The 23,804-nt window shown below is 43.6% G+C and overlaps 1 protein-coding gene across 1 annotated transcript in view; it reads right to left on the bottom strand.

Annotated features, from left to right (window-relative positions):
- The window catches only part of HHIPL1 (HHIP like 1), a 152,326-nt gene extending 147,224 nt beyond the window's left edge, over nucleotides 1-5,102 (bottom strand). Inside the window, exon 1 of the mRNA XM_069208295.1 lies at nucleotides 4,674-5,102. Coding sequence (XP_069064396.1) covers nucleotides 4,674-4,961 — 288 coding nt within the window. The 5' untranslated portion in view covers nucleotides 4,962-5,102. The remainder of the gene's footprint in view (nucleotides 1-4,673) is intronic.
- Nucleotides 5,103-23,804: the final 18,702 nt, after the last annotated feature.

Genomic DNA, 23,804 nt, shown 5'->3' with positions numbered 1-23,804 from the left:
GCAGGCTGTTTGCGTCGCTGGATTCCGCCTACAAGCCTTGGTTCACGCCAGTACGCGGTTTGCATCAAAATTGAGCTGCCTGGACCCAGGAGGGACCAGGGGGTCTCAACTCAGACTGAGGAGATAGAGGGGGCTCTCAGCAATGTAGAGAGCCCACATAAGACCAGACAGCACCCATGGGAGTCCAAGGACACAGGGACAAAGAAGATGCAAAGTGCTGTCATCGCAGCACAACAAAGGAAGGTCAAACTCCACCGGAGAACAACTCAACGGGTTGGGCATCGCAGGATGGAGTGCTGGGGACCTGGGCTACACTGTGCATGAACAGAAGCCCAAGGAGCTGGAGATTACGTGGTGCACAGGGGTACTGTCGCAGCACGGGGAGGCAAGCTCTTACCTCCACCAAATTTGAAAAGCTGGACCTTAGGACAGTCTGGATCACGTCAGTCCACCACCTATGTTCCAGAGAGCATGCTATTTGTCAGGAGAGGAGTCACAGATTACCGGTCAAAATCGCAGAAGGGTGCCTGCAGAAAAAAGGAAGTGACTTTGTCAATCCACAGGAGATTACTACGGTTCTTCTGGTGCAGGATGCAGACAGGCAGTCCTCAGAGCCTACACACCTTGGAAAATGTTGCAAATGCTGGCTGGAGCTGAAGTTGCAGGTCACAGGAGTCGTCCTGGATACTTTGTTACAGTTACAGCAGTTCCTGGAGCAGTCTGCGGTTGATCCGACATTCAGAAGCTGAAGCAGAGGATTCCTGGCGGAGTCTTGCAAGCTGAATCTGAGGAAACACCCAGAGGAGAGACCCTACATAGCCCTGAGAGGGGGGTTGGCTACCTTCCCGAGGTATGCACCTATCCGGAGGGGTCTCTGACGTCACCTGCTGGCACTGGCCGCTCAGAGGTCTCCAGAGTGTCCCCACATCTTGGAATCCAAGATGGCTAATGCCAGGGACACACTGGAGGAGCTCTGGGCACCACCCCTGGGGTGGTGATTGGCAGGGGAGTGGTCATTCCCCTTTCTTTGTCCAGTTTCACACTAGAGCAGGGACTGGGGGTCCCTAAACCGGTGTAGACTGGCTTATGCAAGAAGGGCACCATCTGTGCCCTTCAAAAGCATTTCCAGAGGCTCTGGGAGGCTACCCCTCCCAGGCCTGTAACACCTATTTCCAAAGGGAGAGGATGTAACACCCACCTCCCAGAGGAAATGCATTGTTCTGCCTTCCTCAGATTGAGCTGCTCAGTCCCCAGGAGGGCAGAAACCTGTCTGTGAGATGGCAGCAGCTAGGGCTGCAGTGGAAACCTCAGAGAGCTGGTTTGGCAGTACTTGGGGACCATGGTGGAGCCCCCAGGATGCAAGGGGTTGGCCCCCCAATACCAGATTTGGAATGGGGGGAAATTCCATGATCTTAGACACCTCACATGACCATATTTGGAGTTACCCTTGTGAAGCTACATATATGTAGTGCACACGTGTAATGGTATCTCTGCACTCAAGTCCGGGGAATTGGCCCAGGACAACGTGGGGCACCTTTGCTAGTGCAAGGGTGCCCTCACACTCAATAACTTTGCACCTACCCTTCAGTAAATGAAGGTTAGACATATAGGTGACTTATAAGTTACTTAAGTGCATTGAAAATGGCTGTGAAATAGCGTGTGCACTTTTTCACTCAGGCTGCAGTGGCAGTCCTGAAGAAAGGTTTGTCTGAGCTCCTTATGGGTGGCATAAGAAATGCTGCAGCCCAGAAGGATCTCCTGGAACCTCAATGCCTTGGGTACCAAGGTACCATATACTGGGGACTTATAAGGAGGGGTCCAATTTGCCAATTGGAGTTGGAATATGGAGCCACTGAACTATAGTGACCAATTTGGTAACTAGAGAGAGCATAAGCACTGGAGTTCTGGTTAGCAGAACTTTAGTGACACAGTTAAGCATACTGACCACACACACACAGGCCACAAACTATGAGCACTGGGGTCCTGGCTAGCAGGATCCTAGTGGGACAGTAAAAACACGCTGACAAACACTCACAGACAGGCCAAAAGTGGGGGCAACCATGCTAGAAATAGGCTACTTCCTCACAGGTTCCTCCCAACATCTCCTTCTAAATGGGTCTTGGTAAATATGACCTCCACTGCGAGTGGGCCGAAGATATGTACATTTATCTCACTTGGAGGTATAGTGTAGAGGATATATACTAGCAATTGAGGGGAGACTGCTCCTTTTTGTGGCATGTCCATGACTGGTGTGCATATGGTCAATCCCTTTCTCTAGTGGCAGTAAGAAAAAAGTGGACTGGACTGTAGCTCAAAGCAATTAGAAGAGCTTGAGATTAATTCAAGCATTCACTCCATTACCCCTTGCTTTTCTTAGTTAATACATATGCCAGCAACAATAAGACAAAGGTGAAAGTCTGATAGGGTCTCAGAGGTGCAGGCAAGGGGCCTACACCAAGGCCCAGGAACTCAGAGTGACTAACCTACCAGAAGCACCATCTTCTGCTGAATGCAATATTCCTCTTACAAAACACTGCTCATACCTCCCTCACAAAGACTCTACACACAACACATGTAAACCCAAACACAATACATCTATACGTGGGTAAAGAGCAGGCTCCATCCCAGGTGTATAGGTAAAGAGGCCTGACCTGGGCCACTCACTATGATATAAGTTGGAACCAACTACAGACCACTCCATAACCTTGTGAGTGGACCGTCAACATCTTCTATTATATGTAGTGGTATATCTTATGGCCAGCACAGTCTGCTGCTCTAGCAGCAAAACACACATAGAGCACCCCCACTGGGCTCACAGATGCTGAACTGAGTTCTAAAAATGAACATTATGTCGTCTGTAACTGTACGTTTTATGTCGCGGTTATTTGAATAATGCACTGTTCTCAGAAAACGCTGTAGTCTCTGGAGAAATCAATCTCAAATACGATGCAATATTTCTGAGGAACAACATTTCCAAAGAGAAAGTATTCCAAACAGACTGCATTCCACGTCTGATTTTTTAAAGTTGGTGATAATTTCCTGACTCTATCTCCTGCTAGAGCTTCTCCTAGCGCGCTAATTTTGAGGGTGCTTTTATAGCTATTTATCTTGTGGCAAAAACGTGTTTCCGTTAATGGAATCGTATCGAGGTTAAAGGTGGCCCAAATAATGCAAGCAGTAATGCGCCTTCAGTATACGGGCTTTGTTACATGTCAGGATATCGTTAGCAAAAATATTGACTAACAATCATATTGCGCCCTAAATTCTGTTTTCACAAATATCATACCATTGCTTATAGATTATCACTCCAATGACGCGATATTTTTCTAAACAATATTTCCTACGCAATATTTTTGTCAGAATATATTTTGGTTACTATATTATGGTACATACTACAGCTCTGTGTGCAATGCTCTTCACCTCTTTGTCGTATGTGCTGGTCATTGACCTATTTCGGGTTGTTTGTTTTAGTGCCTATGGTGTTCGTCAACGTACTGTTGCTTTTATAGTAACTGGCACATGCTGACAGCGCTGTTAGCTCATTCTGCATGTCCTAAGGCTGATAATTTTTAGATGTACTTTTTCATTCTTCTCATGTGCATATGTGTTACCAGGATAGAAACACACTATTTTGTGGTGGCCCTTTTGAAATTAACACGGTTGTATGTTGTTTGTCACAGTGTACGACCTGATTTTGGGTTTGTTAATATTTGGTGCTAATCTGGCCTGTTCCCTGCTGGTTCCACTGCCCTGTAATCAAGTTGTGGTCTCACGTGCAATTTGTTCCCCAGTGAGCATTTGCACCTGACTGCACAAAAAAAGTCAAATCTACAACTGAGAATCGAAATATGAATTTTTAACTGGAGGCTAAAAATAATGTTAGTGTCTTCAGATTGATTCGTGCAAGCAGCGCAAATGTATCAAACAGAATATAGTAGGAGGTTCCTCGGATTCCCATGATTCAGTGGGCTTCTCGGGTTCCAATAATAATTAAGTGGAAGTCCACAGAAGTCAAAAGGTTAAGAACCACTTGCGTAGGGTTTACAGCGCAGCCTCTCAATTCAGACATTGAAGACCAAAGACAATTGTAGCCCAGCCATCGTTTCCGAGTATTTCCAGGAATTATCGGGCCTTGGTGCACTTATTGGTGTTTTGTTCAATTAACTGTGGGTTCCATTGAAAGGGGCGCAAATCCCTCTCCTACATTATGTGGCATACTTCGTCTTAGGGTTCGCTCCCCACCACCAATGAATTTTGCAAGATAGGCTCTACACAAGCTCTTTGTGCACCAGTGAGTTTATAAACAGAACATACAAGCAGGCGCTGAGCGTCAGTTCAATTTATGTGTGTGCAATAACATGGTTAATGGGCCACCTTTTACCCTGTTAGTGTCGTTTGCCCCTCCTTGGACGTAAAGCTGGTAAGGCAGCTCAGTGGGTTGAGCACCTGTTGCTTGCGTTAGCTACAGGTTCGAACCACAACCGTTAAGTTTGGAGTACATACATGTCGATAACAGAGCACAACTGACTTAGGTGGTTATCAATCGGTATAGGTTTTGCACGTTCACACTTGATTATGAGAGGAGGCGAAGACCCTACCCCGTTGCACCCTGCAGTGATATTTAGAGGGACCCCTCCTGCTTGACCTACTGCTGCGTGGCACCGAACACTCACCTGGCACAGAATGTCCTGCACGTGGGCTGAGCAAGCGGCATGCAAGGATTGCTCGAGACGCTCCAGCACTCTGTAGTAGCGGTCCATGAGCTCTCGGTCTCGGGCCGCCTCGCAGCAGCCGAACTCCCGGTACTGCACGCAGAAGGCCAGCTCACGCGAGGGCCGGAAGGGGGGCTTGAAGTCGAGGCACTGCGGGTGGGAGTCCGTCAAACCCGGATATGATGCCAGCAGCAGAGCCCAGGCCAGACCAAGCTCGGCCGCTCTCCGAGTTACGCCGCTGCCGCTCATCTCTGTCTGGGTTCACTTTTTCGTTCTGTCGTTGTGCGTTTTTATCCAGGTCTGAAAACTAGCTATGAAAGCTGTGGAGCCAAAGCCCTTTCGTAGAACTGTTGTTTTGCAGTTCCGGACCGACTCTCTCGCCGTCCTCCTCCCCCAGCCGTGGGGTATGGTCTGGGGCCAGCTGCCTCCCCTTGGCAGGCAGTACGTGCACTTTGTCCGCACTTGTGTGCACGTTCTTTCTTCAAATGTAATACCGGTTGAAAAGCGAGAGCACCATTCCTGACCGAACTGCTCCGTTCGTTTTATTACTTGTGAATATTTACTACAGTTTCCGACCTTTGACAGTCAACCTACATAACCTACATTTAAAATCAAGAATAGTTAGATTTATAAGGTGTCAGAGCTGTTTCTGTTGACGTCATACTTAGTAGTGTTTAAAAATATATGGAGTATGTTAAAAATATGCTAAATGTATGTGCGCTGTAACTTTCTATAATTTATATTTTAACTTTCGTTTATATCTCCGCTACATTTTTATTATTAATGTTCGGAATACTGTTAGTCTTTATCACGTTCACCTCTCTAAAGGCTTGCAGAGGCAATTGCTGTTTTCCTTATGGGGATTTACACCTAAGGCGATGTATTTCAAATAAAGCATTTTTCAGTTCAGTTTTCTCTTTACTGAAACATAGTGTTCCTTGAATGTTTTCTCGCTCATTCAGTTTTTCATCTTTTCTTGTGCTTTTTCGTGAGTCTGGTCCCCAGGAGCGCAACTCGGGCAGGCCCCTGCAGTGCTCGGGCGTGTGTGGGCAGCTCTTCAGGGTGTCCCCATTGAGCTGATGGAGCATTTTCTGCATGCTCGAATTCGTGGTCCACAAACCTTGTTGTCAATGCAGAGGGGTGTAAAAAGCACACTTGGCAAACTCAGTCAACATTCATTTACAGTGTAACCAATTTGGCCACAAGCTAGAAACCCAGCCAAAAATAAAGTTAAAGTGTTTTATTACAAATTAACACTCAGGTTAATGTAGCCAAGGCTCAAAAACATGCTGTAAGGATACAAAATAGCAAGATATCTGAAGTGTCTAAAATAATTAGGTGGGACCAGCATAATCCAAACAAGAATCTCAGTCACAGCAATACAAAATATTAAGAAAATACTCCACTGGTCAAATCGTTTACGCTTTAGTGCATAATCTTCTGACTAAATAAGCTATGGGCAAATGGGACTTCTCTTTTCTTCTGTACCATGAAAGCTAAATCTGGCTAAATGACATAAGGGCAAAAGGGAAAAGCAAAAATTGGACAAAAAGGATTTGGAAAAATGTTCCTGGGAAGGAAAAATTCTATCTAATGAAGGCAAAAAGGAGATAAAAAGGGAAAGTGTCCGCATTTCAGAAGCTCAATCTAGATCAGAGGTGTTCATACTGGGGGGCGGGCCCCAAGTGATCCCAGGAGGGCGTCCGACACTGGCCAAAAGAAGCATTACACAGATAACAGGCCTTTGTTTTATTCAGAAGAATGTTATTGCATTTAAAAAAGGTAACAGTACTTTACTGCAATATTTAAGTAGGTCTAGACATATTTAAACATTGCCATCTTTATAAAATAATTGTGAAAAATTCTGAGGGGGGCTATAGATTTTTATTTTCAACTGGGGGCGCGGCATTTAAAATTTTGAGGACCACTGATCTAGAGTCTTCTTTAGATAATCAAGTATAAGCCTAAGACACACTCAACAAAGCATGGGTAATAATGGGCAAGTTAGAGGTCTGTACCTATAAAAATCCAAAGGAATCTGCTCTGCCTACTATCAGTGAATGCCTAAAATCCAAAAGCATCTGCTCTGCCTACTATCAGTGTACGCCTTATTAATATTACAATTTCAGTATTCAACGATGTAGATGGTCAAACCATCACCAGATCAGGCTTCTTCTCTTGTCCCACTGTGGAACTTGAAAAATTACTGGAAGCACCCAGAACAAGCCTGAGAAGGTTGTTGTCCTTGTCACCTGTAAAAACTTTGCAACATCTGTGAATAGGGACAGTCACTTCTCCCCTGGTTTCTCGATGTTATTTTCTTATCACATTCTTCTTTTCAGCTGTCTATGAGTAGAAAGAGAGTGCATCTATTTTCAAGCTTACAATTTATTGTAAAATACCTGAAAAAAAATGACACGTTAGCAAAAATGATAAAGCAGTTTCTCACTTTATGAAGATTCAGACCTAGTCAATTCAAGCAATAATATTTCAAATGCACATTTACTTCATGTTGCACTGTGCAAAGTTAGCTTCTGTATTAGTCAAAATTCTCATTTAAGCTTCATGTTACAGATAATATAAAAACAAAATAAACTTGTTAACACATGTAAGTGAATATAATGTAGAACTATATTTCTGAATGTTAATCAACAACATTAGCTTACGTTACTTTAACCATTATTGTTTTAAATGGCATTGCATTCAATTGACGTGAGTATGGTCTAAAATACATCGCCAAGGATTACATTTAATTATTAAAGTTAAACACAACATATATCTTTTCTTTTCAATCCACAAAGAGCAATTATCAGCAAAGGTCTCAATATGCTTCCAATGATTCCAATACCTACACTTCCAAACCATTTTCCAACAGCTGAAAATCCATTCTCTATAGCTTCCCATGCACCTGCAGCTCCTAGCTCCTATAAATCTCCCTTCAGGTTAGTGATGTTATTAATGTATTTCTCCAGCTCCTTACTATTGTCTAATATGAAAGTACAACATTGTTGAACCTTCAGCATTCAACAAACCCCCCCCTTTTTTGCAAAAAGGACATATAAAGCATAGATCCATAGATCTGATAGCAACCTTTTCTCTATCTATAACTAAAGACCCTCCAGGTGTACTGGTAGAAAGCTTATCAACTACGGTGGACAGCTTTCTAATCTTGTGTGAGTTGAGTATCACCCCTACGGATGGTATCAAAGCACTAAAAAGGTCTCCTACAATTTCGCCAACAGTAGCACCTCTCTTTGTCCTCCCATGTGGCTCTCTAGTTGTGTCATAATTTTGTCCCACATGATAAATCTTTGGAAAAACAACTCCCATATAACATGTTTTATACCATCTCATGCCAAATACGTGTTTCCCACATATGGTATACACTTCAGGAAAAACGTGATCTGATCCATCCAAGTAAAGTCACCAATTTCCTCTAACTTTGAATGTATTGGCACATTCACTAGTCCCTACAAAATTTGTGCCAGTTGTCGCTTTTTTAATGAAAATACATAATTTCCCTTGGTGTTGACAATCTAGAGCTAATGCAGCCATGTTTCCAACTAATCTATGTTCACTGTCATCTTCAACCCATTGTGGCACCTTTGAATGATTTGCTGCTTTGGCTAATAAGTCTCTTCTATCGTCTACTAAATCTATGAATTTCTTTTCTACATCTGTTAAGAGACAAGTCAAGTTATGTCTGAGTGCATAAGCAATATCCAGTGTCACAGTGGGTCTGAAGAAATGTCCCACTATCTCAGCTGTCTTTTCAAATACTTCAGTATGAGAATCTCTGAGAAAACTAAATCCTGATTTAAGTAATAGTATTGAAAATGACCTTTCCCATAAAATAAGCTAAGAAACAAGCTACAGGCAACTCCATATGTAAAAGGAAGATGGTGATAGTTGATTTCATCTGCACAAGAAGCAGGTAACTGTATACAAACATAGCAATCCCTAGCCTACATTGTTTCAACATAGTCATAGAGCAGTCTTGAATAAACATTCAATGAGTAATCTCCTGTAGAAGCATCTGTGTGTAAGTCTTTCTCACATATGTCAGAAAATCTATCAGCAGTAATGGGTGGTGTTTTGGGGGCAATGGTAGATCTAATATTGTCTACTGTAGCAAGGGTAGGTAAGCTTAACCCTATAAGCAAAGCAATAATCATTATAACTGATATGACTAATACTCCTGCACATTTGTATCTACAGCTACTCTTTCTGTTTCCAGATGCCATGGCCTCTCTCAACTCAGACCGTTTAATAAAAATGAAGCACTGGCAACAGCAAGAGTCTCTTTCAGTGTTTCAGTTGAGCAAAGCACAAGCACACAATTGTCTTCTCAGCAAAGTTCAAATGTTAATTGCAATATTTTTGTTAGTCTTTCTTGAATCCACTCTCAGTTTTTCTAAATCTATATAATATCTCTAATAAATGTGCAATTCAAAATCATTAATAATCACATCCAGGATATAGGGGGTCATTCTGACCCTGGCGGTCGGCGGTGAAGCGGCGGTAAGACCGCCAACAGGCTGGCGGTCTTTTTTCATGTATTCTGACCATGGCGGTTACCGCCATGGTCAGCCGCCGCTTCACCGTTCTGACCGCCACGGCGGTAACGGCCGCCGGGCTGGAGACCTGGGTCTCCAGCCCGGCGGTCGTCACATACCGCCGGCGGTATTCCAACCCGCCTGACCCCGGCTTACCGCCATGGATTTCATGCGGTTGGGGACCGCCATTCAATCCATGGCGGTAAGCACTATCAGTGCCAGGGAATCCCTTCCCTGGCACTGATAGGGGTCTCCCCCACCCCAACCCCCACCCGACTCCCTCCTCTACCCCCCCCACCACCCCTGCCACCCCCAAAAGGTTGCAGGACCCCTGTCCCCCACCCCGATCCCCACCATATACACACACATACACACATACAGGCACGCATTCATGCACATACACACACACCCCCGCATTCAGGCACGCATTCATGCACATACACACACACCCCCGCATTCATGCACGCATTCATCATGCACATACACACACCCCCCCCGCATTCATGCACGCATTCACACGCCCCCTCAATATACACACACGCACACCCCCATGCACGCACACAACTCACAACACCCCCCCACCCCCTTCCCTAGCGGACGATCACCTTACCTGTTCCTGGTGATCCTCCGGGAGGGAACGGGCAGCTCCGCCGACACCGTGACGCCAACAGAACACCGCCACAGCGAATCACAGGTCGTGATTCGCTGGGCGGTGTTCTGTTGGTGTGGCGGTGGAGCTACCTCCACTTCCCCGCCTGCCGCCAGTATGGCTGTTGGCGGCACTTCGTCCGGAAACGGGCGGAGCGCTGCCACCAGTCAGAATGGCCCATGCGGAAGACCGCCAGCACTGGTGGTCTTCCGTACGGCGGTCCCTCGGCGGTCTATTGAAAAGACCGCCGAGGTCGGAATGACCCCCATAGTGTCTCAGTCTGTCCAGTTGCAATACAATTTCTAAACTCAGTTCTGCCACAAAGATCAGTTCAAGGAGGTTCAGCTGGATATGAATTGCTAAAACAAAAGATTTCAAATTCTCTCTCCCAGTCATTGGCAACAAGATATGTCCATTCAGGTGCTGCATACCTCCGACATGGTACTCTTGCTCTCTTTGATCCCGGGACTACAGACCCTTTATTGTCACTGTCAGTTTGGCCAGATTCTTCTGCTTCTTCTGCAATAGTTTGCGGAACTCGCACTTCAGGCACAGTCTGTTCTCTTGGCCAGTGGTCTCCTGGCACAATTCTTTGCTACAGCACTAGGTCCTTCGTCAGCATCTGAGTTTTGCACAGTCAACCTCTCCTGTCGCAACCCTTCGTGACCAACTTCAGCTGTTACTCACTCACATCCCCCTCAGACCATACATGTGCTGTTTCAGTCACTTGCTCATCCCCAACAGCTTGACTAACCTGCTGTCTTCGTCTCACTGTACATGACTCTTCAGGGACAGATGCTATTATATCATCAAGGGGACAAGGAACTCTCTGAGTGTGCGATGCATGAATCCAGTGGGGAAGACTACCAAAATCCACAGCAGTTGTTGTGATCATTATCACCTGAAATGGATCCTCCACAGAGGCTCCAAGCACGACTTCCGAAGTGGTTATTCACCATAACCCAATCACCTGGACATAGGTCATGGCACTGATTCTTCTACAGCTGTATTGTAGCTTCTTCCACCTGATGAGACACAGAACATACTACATCAGTCAGCCCTTTACAGTAATCAATTAATAAATCATCTGTAATGTTTACAAGCGCAGTTGCAGACACAGCAGGTAATCTCATAGCGTGCCCCATAACGATTTTAAAGGGGAGACAGTCCTGTCTTCCTGTCAGGAGTACTGCGATGGCTCATCAACACAGGAGGCAATGCGTCAAGCCATTTCAATGAATTGGAAGCATGCACTTTAGCCAGTCTGGATTTCAATGTTCCTTTGACTTGCTTGACCAGTCTGTAACTGCAATGTAGTCTCTGCTCAACTTGCAATCCTGCTCACAACAATTTCAGAACTTCACTATTAAAGTGAGACCCTCGGTCTCACTCAAGAGTAGTTGGGAATCTGAATTGTGGAATTAGTTCTCTAAACAACAGCTTAGCTACTGTGAAAATGTTGTTTCTCCTGGTTGGGTAAGGTTCGACCCAACAAGAGAAAATACATAAAATAACCAAGGCATATCTCAGTCTGTTGCACACACACAGTTTCATAAAGTTCAACTATATCCTATTCAAAGGCCCTCTTGATCTCTCTGGGTGACTCACTGCGACTGGAGTTCATTTGCCTACATTCATCTGTTGACATGTAGCACACCTGTGACATAAAGCTTCTGCTATCAGCTTAAATCTAGTATAGAACCATGTCTGTTGGAACCATTTCACCATTGTGTCACATCCCACATGAGCTGGACCATGATAATGCCTCACCATAGGTGGTAACAAACTAGTAGGCATCACAACTCTTCCATCACCTGAAACCCAGTCATCATCCTCATCTCCTTGGACACATCCAGCTCTGATCCAACCCTGCTGCTCTGCTTGTGACATCCCTGCCTCCATTCTTCTGACCTCTTCTTAAGTATCCGCAGTAGTTATCAAGAGATTGTAATCTGTCTCATCTGATTCCTCGCTTAGATATTCAACATCAAATGCACAAGAATTTATAGCAGAGTATCTGGCTACCTCATCTACATAATTATTGCCCACAGTAACATAGGGCCTAATTTAGAGTTTGTTGCACGGGTTACTCTGTCACAAACGTGACCATATCCCGTCCACCGTATTATTATTTCATAGGATATTATGGAATCGTAATAGGGCGGACGGGATATCCGTCACGTTTGTGGTGGAGTGACCCACTCCGCCAAACTCTAAATCAGGCCCATAGTCTAATCCTTCGGTTTGTGTGGAGCACTTAACAACCACAATCTGGGCAGGTAACTGTAATGCTTTCAACACATTGTAAGCCTTTTCACCATTGCAGATAAGTGATCCAACGGAGGTTATAAAACCTCTCTGGGACCACAACTGTCCGAAATCATGAACAACACCAAATCCACACAAGCTGTAAGTAAAGATAGTCACTTTCAGATGTCTAAAACACAGCATGATCTTGTAAGTGCAATCAATTCAACCACTTATGCAGAAAAGACTCCTTGAATCCAGGAGGCATCAAAAGCACCTGAGACAGTACAGACTGTGTAGGCGGCTCTTAGGTTTCCTTCATGGTCTCTCAAGCAGGAGCCATAAACAAACATCACACGATTGGATTCAGGAAGTGCGTATCTTGTATGTCAGGTCTCGGTATGGAACACAGCACAGTGACGTCTAGACAGTCCTGCTCAATTGTACCATCCACATCAGTCTCCTTTATAGGCAATGGTAATAACATGGCAGGATTTAATATGGTAAAATTACTTAAATTCACATTAGGTGCAGCCAAGATGGTCAGCTCATACCTCGTCAGTCTCCTGCTTGTCAAGTGTGATGTTTTTGTGCGTGTTAACAAAATCTCTACAGAGTGGGGAACAAAAACATTCAGTGGATGACCCATAACAATGCTTTGGCACTGTTTGTTGCTGACACCTACTGCAGCAGATGCTTAAGGTACCCAGAAAATGCTGAGGCCACTGAGTCAAGTGTAGCAGAAAAATCTGCAACAGGCCTCTGGGTATTTCCGTCTAAGTGAGTCAGCACTGAGACAGCGCACCACTCCCTCTCACTGCAGTTCAAAGTAAAACATTTGTTGTAATCAGGCATTCCCAGAGCAGGGGCACAACAGAGATTTTCTATCAGATCTGCAGAGGCATGCATATAGCTGTCATTCAATGGTAGCTGATTAGACACATCCTTGTGAGTTAGCCTCTGTAAAGGCTTGACCAAAAGGGAAAAGTTTGGAATCCACTGACGACAGTGACCAACCATTCCCAAGAACATCTTGACTTCTTGCTGAGTTGTTGGGGGATTCATTTTCAGAATTGCTGAAATTCTCTCTTGTGACACCTTCCTTGCACCTATCTCAATGTGATGTCCAAAGTATAAGACTTCTTTCCTATAGTACTGCAATTTGGTCGGGGATACTTTATGTCCATTCCCAGCTGAATGGTTCGTGGGGGCAATTGTATCTCTTCTGCAAGCATCTCGCGTGTTTGACACCACCAGTAGGGCGTCAATGTATTGAATCAAGACTAAGGGGGTCATTCCGACCCCGGCGGTCCTTGGGAGCACCGCCAACAGGCTGGCGGTGCCCCGCAGGGCATTCTGACCGCAGCGGTTTGGCCGCGGTCAGAAGAGGAAAACCGGCAGTCTCCCGCCGGTTTTCCGCTGCCCGACGGATTCCTCCATGGCGGCGCAGCTTGCTGCGCCGCCATGGGGATTCCGACACCCCATACCGCCATCCTGTTCCTGGCGGTTCGCCCGCCAGGAACAGGATGGCGGTATGGGGTGTCGTGGGGCCCCTGGGGGCCCCGGCAGTGCCCATGCCAATGGCATGGGCACTGCCGGGGCCCCCGTAAGAGGGCCCCACAAAGAATTTCAGTGTCTGCTGTGCAGACACTGAAATTTGCGACGGGTGCAACTGCACCCGTCGCACCTTCCCACTCCGCCGGCTCCATTCGGAGCCGGCTTCCTCGTGGGAAGGGGTTTCCCGCTGGGCTGGCGGGCGGCCTTCTGGCGGTCGCCCGCCAGCCCAGCGGGAAAACCAGAATGGCCTCCGCGGTCTTTCGACCGCAGAGCGGCCATTTGGCGGTTCCCGCCAGACGGGCGGCTACCGCCGCCCACCAGCCTCAGAATGAGGCCCTAAATGCTATTGCATCTCTAGAGGCTCCAGATTCTTCTTCAGAATCTGATTGAAAATTGACAGACTCTCCGTGTACCCTTGTGGGACTCGACACCATGCCAAAACATGACTGCCAAACCAAAATGCGAAGAGGAATTGACTCGCCTCGTGCAGTGGTATAGAGAAAAGTGCTTGGCAAAGGTCAATCACAGTGAACCACTCGGCTTCATATGAAATCTGAAACAAAATCAATGCTGAATTCTGTACCACTGTACAACAAAGAACTACAATCTAGTGTATTTTCCTCAAATCCTCGGCACTGCTGTAGTTTCCTTTGGGTTTCCGCAGTCACATAATGGGTGAGTTACATTGACTTCCCATTATCTCCTTTAGTGTTCCCAGTTCAATAATGGAGTCAATCACTGGAGCAGTCCCTGCAATCATTTCAGGAGACAAATTGTATTGTGGGATTCTAAAATACTCAGCATTTCGTTTCACTGTTATCCGTACAGGCTCAATACCTTTGATAAGACCTATATCTTTTCCTGAAAAGTCCCAAACTTCAGGTAATACTTTGTCTTTCAGATCTGCTGGTAAATCTTCACTTGTTAACATAGGATAACATGTGACACTTGGGGTTTGATTCACAAGTTTAAATGCCACATCTTCATCATGGGTCTGTATCTCTATGCCTCTTGGCGTGCAATAGCTAGAACAATTTAACTCGTAGAAGAGGTAACTTCCAAGCAGACTCACTGGATGGGAAACACACAAATCAATGATTGTCTCCAAAGGACCCTAATTTAACAGGTACAGGTTCTGTAACAAGGCGTGTCAATTGTTGGTTTGCAATGCCTACAACTTGAAATTGTTTTTCCGAGAGGGCTAGGTTGGGAACCTCTGCTGTTCCCACAGTAGAGTGGGTCGCACCAGTGTCAACCAAAAATGACAAGGGATGGCCATTCACATTAACCATCAACGTATGTACCACTCTGGTCTAACTCTAAGGATGTGTCAAGAACGTATTTCCCCTCTCAGGCACCGCCATTGGGATTGATCTGAAATGTACTCCTCATCCATCTGAATCGTGGGGTACTGGTTCACAAAAGGATTGGTATGTGCATTTGGGATGTGATTCAAATGTGGTCTGGGAACATTTGTCCTTTGGTGGGGCATTAGTGCTTGTGGAACCCCCATTGGTTGTCTCTGGGACGCATTGGAATTCTGCATTGTCGGTCACTGCACCTCTGTAATTGAACCTAAGCACTTCCCCTGATGCCACCTGCTGTGCGCCATATTTAATATACAGTGTACCATGGCAATGGTTTGGGAACTAGCCTCATCATATGTGACACTAGTTCAGCGCTTTGCCGGATTAGCAGCAAACATTTTGATGCTAATCCTGCAAGGCCCATTGAAAACAATGGTGTGCGTCCTTTTAACGCTTGTTCTGAGTGCTAAAAGTGCCAAAAAAATGATGCAAAGAAATCTCTTAGATTTCTTTGCACCATTTTTTTGGCCTCCCCTAACAGAGGTATGCCCCCTTTGCAAACATTATGCCTGGCGCAGGCATAATGTAGCGCAAAGGGATACAAAGTGGCGTAATGCATGCATTGCACCACTTTGTAAATTTTACATGGTGATTTTGGCCTCATTGGGCCACATTAGCATTACAAAATTGTGCTAATGAGACGCAAGGAGGTGCTAGGGGCCCAAGTGTCTTCTAAACTTGTATGGTATCTCGGGATCTTAGGCCACGATGGACCCAGTAACCATCAACAACTTCTTTGCTATAAGTGCCACATTCACACAACTTCAATTTTCTCAGCGAAACATTACACAATCGCCACAATTCACCTCAATCTAAGCACAAGCAATGCAAAGCGCAACCCTATTAATACTCACACATCAGCTGCATTGGAACAATGTTGAAACTCTATTAATCCTCCGAGCGAACCATGGGCTTAGAATTCTGTGCTGGGTCTGGATAAGCTCATAATGGGACACCCTAATTTCCTATCTCTAACTCCCCGAGGACTAAACGGTCCTTTGATACCAGCTTTGGTCGAGCATTTTCTGCATGCCCTAATTCGAGGTTGACAAACCCTGAAGTCCAAGCAGATGTGTGTAAAGAGGAAACCAGTGTGGCCACACACTAAAACCCACGGCAAAAGAAATGTAAAGGATTTTATTACAAATGAATACTAAGGTTAATGTAGTAAAGTCTCAAAAACATGCTGTAAAGATACAAAATAGCAATAGAATATCCGAAGCGTCTAAAATAATTAAGTCGGTTTAGGGTAAGCCAAACAAGAAACTTAGTCACAGCAATATAAAACATTAAGAAGATAATTTGATGCTCTGTAAACAACTGCTGTTCACATTTTTTACACACTAGTGCAAATTCAGTCATCTGACTAAATAATCTATGGTCAAATGGGACTTCTCCTTTCTTCCCTACCGTGAAAGATAAATATAGCTAAATGACATTAGGGCAAAGGGTAAAAAGCAAAAACAGGACAAAAACAATTTGGAAAAATGTCATTGGGGGCTGAAAGATTCTAACTAATGAAAGCAAAAAGGAAGTAAAAAGGGAAGGTGCCACCATTTCAGAAGCTCGGTCAAGAGTCTTCTTTAGAGAATCAAGTGTAAGCTTAAGTCTCACTGAGAAAAGCATGGCTAATAAGGGGCAAGTTAGAGGTCTGTACCTCTCAAAGCTCAAAGAATTCTGCGCTGCCTACTATTAGTTTATGCCTAATTAATATCACAGTTTCAATAATCAATGACATAGATGATCAGACCATCACCTGATCAGGCTTCTTTTCTTGTCCCACGATGTAACTTGAAACATTACTGTACACTCCCAGAACAAGCCTGGGAAGGCTGCTGTCCTTGGTCTCCTGAACAACTTTGCAATATGTATGAATAGGGACAGGCACTTCTCTGGTTTCTATATCTTCTTCCCTTATCACTTTCTTCTCTCCAGCTCTCTATGAGTAAAACAATACCACATCTATTTCCAAACTAACAATTTATTGTAAAATACCTGAAAAGAAATGACACATTAGCAGAAAAAAAAAAAACAGTTTCTGACGTTAAGATGACTCAGGCCTAGTCAACTCAAGAAATAACATTTCAGATACACATTTACTTCACATTGCACTGTGCATAGTTAGCTTCTGTAATATATAATATCAGTTAAAATTCTCATTTAAGCTTCAGGTTACAGTTAATAAGAAAACATACTAAACTACATTTCTCAATGTTAATCAACATTAGTGTACATGTTACGTAAACCATTATTCATATAAATGTAATTACATGCAACTGACGAGAGGATGGTCTAAAATGTACCCTAAATGATTACATTTCATTAATAGAGCTAAACACACATTACATATTTTTTCTCTAACCCTACAGTGAATGCACTTTTCTATTGGCTTTGGGTGCACCGATTTACATGAATCTGACACTACTTCATGTATAGCATGATCAATCATGATCACATATAGATCAACATTGTGGCGTCAGTGGTGATGAAAAATTGATGCTATTCAAGAGTCCAAGGCCAAGAAATATCAGTGAGATTTGAGACACTCTGGGGACCTTTGTCACATTCTGCAAGGGAACTGCATCATTTTGAGTTACATCACAGCTGGCCGCTACTATACTTCTCTTCCATTTTGTACCAGCATCACTTCATCAAAATCAGGGAAGCAGAAGAAACATCAAGTGCCCTCTGACTGACCTAGACTGCAGTAGGAAGCATCAGGAGAAGAAGAAGAATGGTTACATCCTGAGATGGGTCCAGTAGCTCGCTGTATTGTAGGTGTCAAGCTGCATCTCACAGGCAAGATCCACTAAAACAAAAACATGTCTGGGATTGCTTGTGTTCCCATACAGAGAGGACTTACTTGTCTTGACTGTCTCTGCTGAGCTAGCCTTTTTCAAGTAGAACCATGACTGGGCTGCATATGGTTGGTACCTGTTGCAGTGTTGCAGTGAAGGAAAAAAGTCTACAATAGTTGACAATGGCTGATATTAATGAAGGTATTCAATTGAACCACTAGAAAGTAACATCATTCTTTGAGTCTATTCAAATTGAAGTTAACCTGTAATATGAGTTGTGCTCCACATGCAATCACGTAATTTCAGTATTTGAGGCCATCAATGTGGTTTCCCCGGTTTCAGATTAAGCCTGAGCTGCTCAATGCAGATACTTTAGTCATAGAAGCCATTCATAGGGTCATCAAATTGCCAGTACAATATCAGAATGTCTATGTTCAACCTCAAATGTCCTGCCCTGAACAGATTGTAAAACCCAGATATAGACTTAAAGCAGTGCAATCTCACAATGATTCTGCCCCCTTCTTTGGGTATCTATTATCTTAAAGCTTCAACACTAACCAGCAGGATAGGGATCAGTTTGTAGATGATTACTCTGAGAGTGATGAGGTATGGACATGTGTGTGTACGAGCATGAGCAGTCTGGTATCAGCCATGCATATTTTCTTAATACTGTTTTTATGACTCACCTTTTATCTAGCATACAAGATTTGTGTGCCCATACATAAACATTTTGTAGCCCAATCTAACTACCATTCACTCAAGTTGAATATCTATGATTAGGACACAAATCATCCAATTTCTTTATTCAGTACAAACGTCAAGTAATTTGACAATAGCAGGATAATTGATAATTGAAAGGCTGAATAAACCCTTCTGGGGAGTCCAATAGGATGAAGGACTTTGTTAACTTATTTTCTTCCAAGGAGAAGTCTTTTGTATTCTTGAGGGTAATGATTTCTATTTCTCAGTCGTTCTTCAATTCTGTGATGGAACATGGTAAAAGTCAGTATTATTCTGTTTCTCAGCACTTTCATTTCTATTTGTCTCACCCTACCTCTGTTCTATAGTGTCTTTTCATCATGTCCCATTTAGTGTCCTCTTAATGGTTCGCAAACCGTCCCTTGAATCGTCCTCTTTGGGCTCTGCCATTTCCCAAGACAGTTCCGTTGTGAGGCATAAGAATGCTTAGGTTTCCAGTGTTCTGCCTGTTGAAGGTGCCTTTTTAACTTGGCCTTTAGGTGTTCCTGGTACTGGACCTCATATTCCTAGGGACAGTCCTTGGCCTCTGTGCGCATGCTAGATTATTATTGTGATTGGGCCAAACAGACATTTAGGATACAAGTTTCACATTCAATCAAGTGCTCATTGCAAAGAGATATACTCGTTCGCAGTTCAACAGTCTCTTTTAATCTTTTTTTATAAGTTGATCCTATGTAACTCTTCTGATTCTATTTCTCTACTTCATATTTTCCACTTTTGTCTCTACTGCTCTCATCATTCCCATTCCTTTTCTCTGCTATCATTTTAATTTTTGTAGTTTATTGTGTTCTCTGTTGCCCTGTTTGTTGTCTTTTTTGGTCTTTTTATGTGCTGTTACCTTTTAAAAAAAGAAAAAAAAAGATTGTCATTAGTGCATCCCAAGCCATCTTTGGGTGTTTATGAAAGTAAAAAAAAGTAAAAAAACATACAAAGGTAGCAACTCTTTTTCACACATGGACGATTATTTTAGATTAGGTTTCTGGAAAAAATAACGAATTACACTAAGGGCCATATGTATGAACTCATTTTCCCATAGACATAGAATGAGTAAAAACCTTTGATACATCTGGCCCTAAAAGTCCACAATAACAAACAATTCCTGATGATGTCTCTGGGATAAATAGTGAATTATCTGTACGATGTGTGCATTTAAAGGCACCGCCTCAATCCAGTTGACCTAGTAGTAGTGCTGTGTGAGCTGTAAAGAGTTTGCAAAAAATAATAAAATAAAGGGTAACAAGGAAAAGGACGTTTTTTTCATGAAAAAGCACACATTGGGCAGTAGTCCATGGCACTGAACAAGACCAATTTAGATTTCAATGCAAACATAACTTCAGTAAATGGCTAAGTAAATGGCTAAGTTCACTGTGAGTTGTGGTACACTACCCTTTCACAAAGAAATGTATAACCAGTGCATAATAGTTCACTACGAGGAAGATGTTTTTTAAAAGGTGATTTTTCCATATGAAAGTGTACATCTTGCAAACCCCTTTAACTATGTACTTGTAGAAAGTAATTCAACCTAGAAGTGCTATCACACTCAAGACAACAAAACAAAGAAAGAAGAAGGGAAGGGAAGAGAGAATAGGGTAGGGGAAGGGAAAGGAGGGAAGAGAAAGGAAGGGGAAGGGGAGGTTGCTCCCATGTTCTATTGTGTGATTCTTACAATGCATTCACAGTCAGCATTACAAACCTTCAGATTCAATAGGCAGATGCTAAACTTTTACTTTGCAACCTCTTTTCGCGCTCAAAAATGTTTCAGTGTACTCAAAAGTTTGTACATTTTTAGTTTCCTTTGTACTTAACTGACCCCCTTGTCCAGTGCTTAATTTGTAAATAAAAAGGTGCCGGTGCTAAAAGCTCTCCTCTTAAATGCTGCAATTAAATGTGCGAGCACATAATACTGAGGCAAAGTAATCCTGAAGCCACCTCGGGCCTCTTCAATCCATAACAGCCACTCCCCGCCCCTTCAGCTCTCTCTCGCAGCTTCCTGCTTTTCCCCTTTCTGACGCTTCTTCTTTTTTCTCTTCCTCCGTCTTTCCCACTTGTCTTTTGCTCAGAGTAAATACTTGAGGCAGAAAACTAAGCCCCGGCCCTCAGAAATAAGTGCCGGTGCTCAGCACCGGGAACAACAAGCACAAATTAAGCACTGCCCTCGCCCCCAGGAAGGAATATTTGTCGCAATCATTGGTCCAAAATCGACATTTACAGACCGCTGGAGAACCCAGCCAGCCTTTTAATGAGATGACAGGAAGAAATCTATTTAGACTACTCACTTGGCACGAAGGTATACTTTGCTACACGCCTGCAGAAAATGGATGATTATGTGTAGGTTATGTTGCATTATATTATTTTGGTTCTCTAACATAATAGTGTAGGAGGCTTTGCATTAAAGTGAAAATCCATGACAAGAGAATGAGCCACTATTTTATTTGAAACCATCTCATGATCCCTATTATATGAACAAAAGTCAAGAAATATGGGAGTTGTTTTGATTATTAGTCCGACTACATACCGCAAAAATAGACTGACCAGCTTATTACAATAATGCGCATTTTCAAACTATGACCTTTTTCATAAGAAATAGCAGGATTAGTTTCTGAAAACTTGTTACGTTGATACATTTCACGCTTTTGCTTTCAGTGCATATTTTTAGGATAATAACCCCTGAATGTGTAAATGATTTCTACTTAGATTCATTTATCTAAATGTACCTCATTTGGATGTCTTGAAAAAATAATACCCTTTATTATATAGCACTACATAAGTCTCCTCTGCAGTTTGTAGACCTTGGGTCTCCAGCATATTCTGTTTTAAGAGCTGCTTATGTTAAATGAAGATCATCCCACACTACTAATATTATTAGTGTTGTGTTGATGACGACATCATACAAGATTACATAGGCGGACACTGTATGCAAGATGTAATGTAATGCAGTGACCAAAGCAGTAATGACCTTAGTCAGGGTTTCCAGCAGTAATGTAAACAAGCATTGGCAATGCCAATTGGTCTGGCTTTAAAAGAATGTAGCATGGTAATGTGATACATTACATATAAATAGCATAGGAAGTTATCTCTATTTATGTGGAAGCAATGAACTGTAGAGTAAAATTGGTGTAGGTTAAAAGGTCAGGTAACAGTTGCACTGTCAAGCAAATTCATGTAGGTTAATGCCTGCCCTCCTTCCGTCTGTGCTGCTGCCAAAGAAAACCAACATAAATTATCTAGTTGCCTAGGACACTTTTAAAGCACTTGAATATCATGAGTGTGGCCCTGAATGTTCAAGCTCAGGCAGATGAATATATAAACAAAATGATCACAGCTGCATAGAGGACAAGCACTTTTTGTGGAAGCACACAATGTCTGCCTAATCAAGACATACTCCAAGCTCCCAGCACGTGAGCAGAGCCAAAACCCCTCAATACTGATGCTCACATAATTGTCTGCTGACAGCTGCACTATCAAGCCAAACCATAAAAGGCTTTATCAATTTCTAATGTCTTTCCACTGGTAATACTTTACTTTACATCCATAGCTGCAATGTTAGTGGCTCCCAGGGAATGATATTAGTATGCAATCCCACATGATCTATCACTCAAATACCAGCTTTAAATATGTTTAGGAAATGTATCAGTTTTTTCCCCAACAATCGATTTATTAGTTATGAAAACACACACCTTTTTATCTCTAATACATACTCAATTTTGGTATCCAAATATTATTTCAGCTAAGAAAAAGCTTTATATTTACTAGATAGGGATGCGCACAGGACAGTTAACTACAGTCAGTTGGAGGGCTGCCAGCAGAAGTGGTCCGTTCGTATGGGTTGAGAGGCAATGCCCGCCACCTTTTTCCAAGCAACAAGAGTGTGTCAGGCTGAGCAAAGGTCAGCCTGACAGACACTCTTCTTGTTCAGGTCAGGTAGCCGGGAGCTGTACTCGCGCTAAATGTGCATGCTTCTGGCTGCCTGAGCTGAGTTTTTCCAGGCTGAGGATTTCACAGCCCTGTAGGTTTTACGTCCTCAGACTGGCAAAGTGCCTTGAGGCCCTCCCCCTCATGACACAGAAAAGGGTCACTGATTGCTTTGGACCTGGGTGCCTTGATTATAAGTCCTGAAATACCCAGGCCGATTGTGAATCAGTGAAACCTTGTTACAGAGTGGTGTAGGGTCTGCAGTCTCACTGTCTAGATCCCACTCTGCGAGGAATGAGGGACCGCTGCATTCCCTCATTAGCTGAACCCAGGTCAGCCTATGAGGGAAGGCAGCAGTCCCAACACTCCTGGGACCTACACGGCCTCTCGGAGAGCTGCAGTTAAGGCAAGTTTTATGTGCTTTTTTGTTGTTAGGTCGGTGAATGCATGAATATATGAATGTACATGTATTTGTAAGTGTTGTGAAATGGTGTGTGTATGTGTGGCTTCCGCCACCCTCCCTGGTAACATTATCGCCAAACACTGGCTGCCAGTAGTTCATGAGCCACTCCTTGGAGAAGCCTGTTCTAAACGGTCTAAATAACAAATGTTACTATTACCCAATTTAAAACACTCAGTTTACCAAACTCAGACACATGGATGGTTCGGTCTGTCTTGTCACAATTCCAGCCTATGATCACTCCATTGTCATCAGCAAGCAGTCAACAACATGATACATTTGTCATGGATCCAGTCTTCATTGACCAGTTTTGGACATCTTGGTTTGCTGCTGTAGGAAAGTACCATCTTGCCTGGCATGTTACCCCCATATTTCACTGTATATATGTTGTTTTAGTCTATGTGTCACTGGGATCCTGCCAGGCAGGGCCCAAGTGCTCATAAGTATGTGTCCTGTATGTGTTCCCTGTGTGATGCCTAACTGTCTCACTGAGGCTCTGCTAACCAGAACCTCAGTGGTTATGCTCTCTCTGCTTTCCAAATTGTCACTAACAGGCTAGTGACTAAATTTACCAATTCACATTGGCATACTGGTACATCCATATAATTCCCTAGTATATGGTACTGAGGTACCCAGGGTATTGGGGTTCCAGGAGACCCCTATGGGCTGCAGCATTTCTTTTGCCACCCATAGGGAGCTCTGACAATTCTTACACAGGCCTGCCAGTGCAGCCTGAGTGAAATAACGTCCACGTTATTTCACAGCCATTTACCACTGCACTTAAGTA

The sequence above is a fragment of the Pleurodeles waltl genome, chromosome 9 (genome assembly GCF_031143425.1).
Source record: "Pleurodeles waltl isolate 20211129_DDA chromosome 9, aPleWal1.hap1.20221129, whole genome shotgun sequence".
In the NCBI taxonomy this organism is placed as follows: Eukaryota; Metazoa; Chordata; class Amphibia; order Caudata; family Salamandridae; genus Pleurodeles; species Pleurodeles waltl.
Note: the sequence above shows the minus strand (reverse complement) of the source record. Positions and strands in the feature narration are given on the sequence as shown.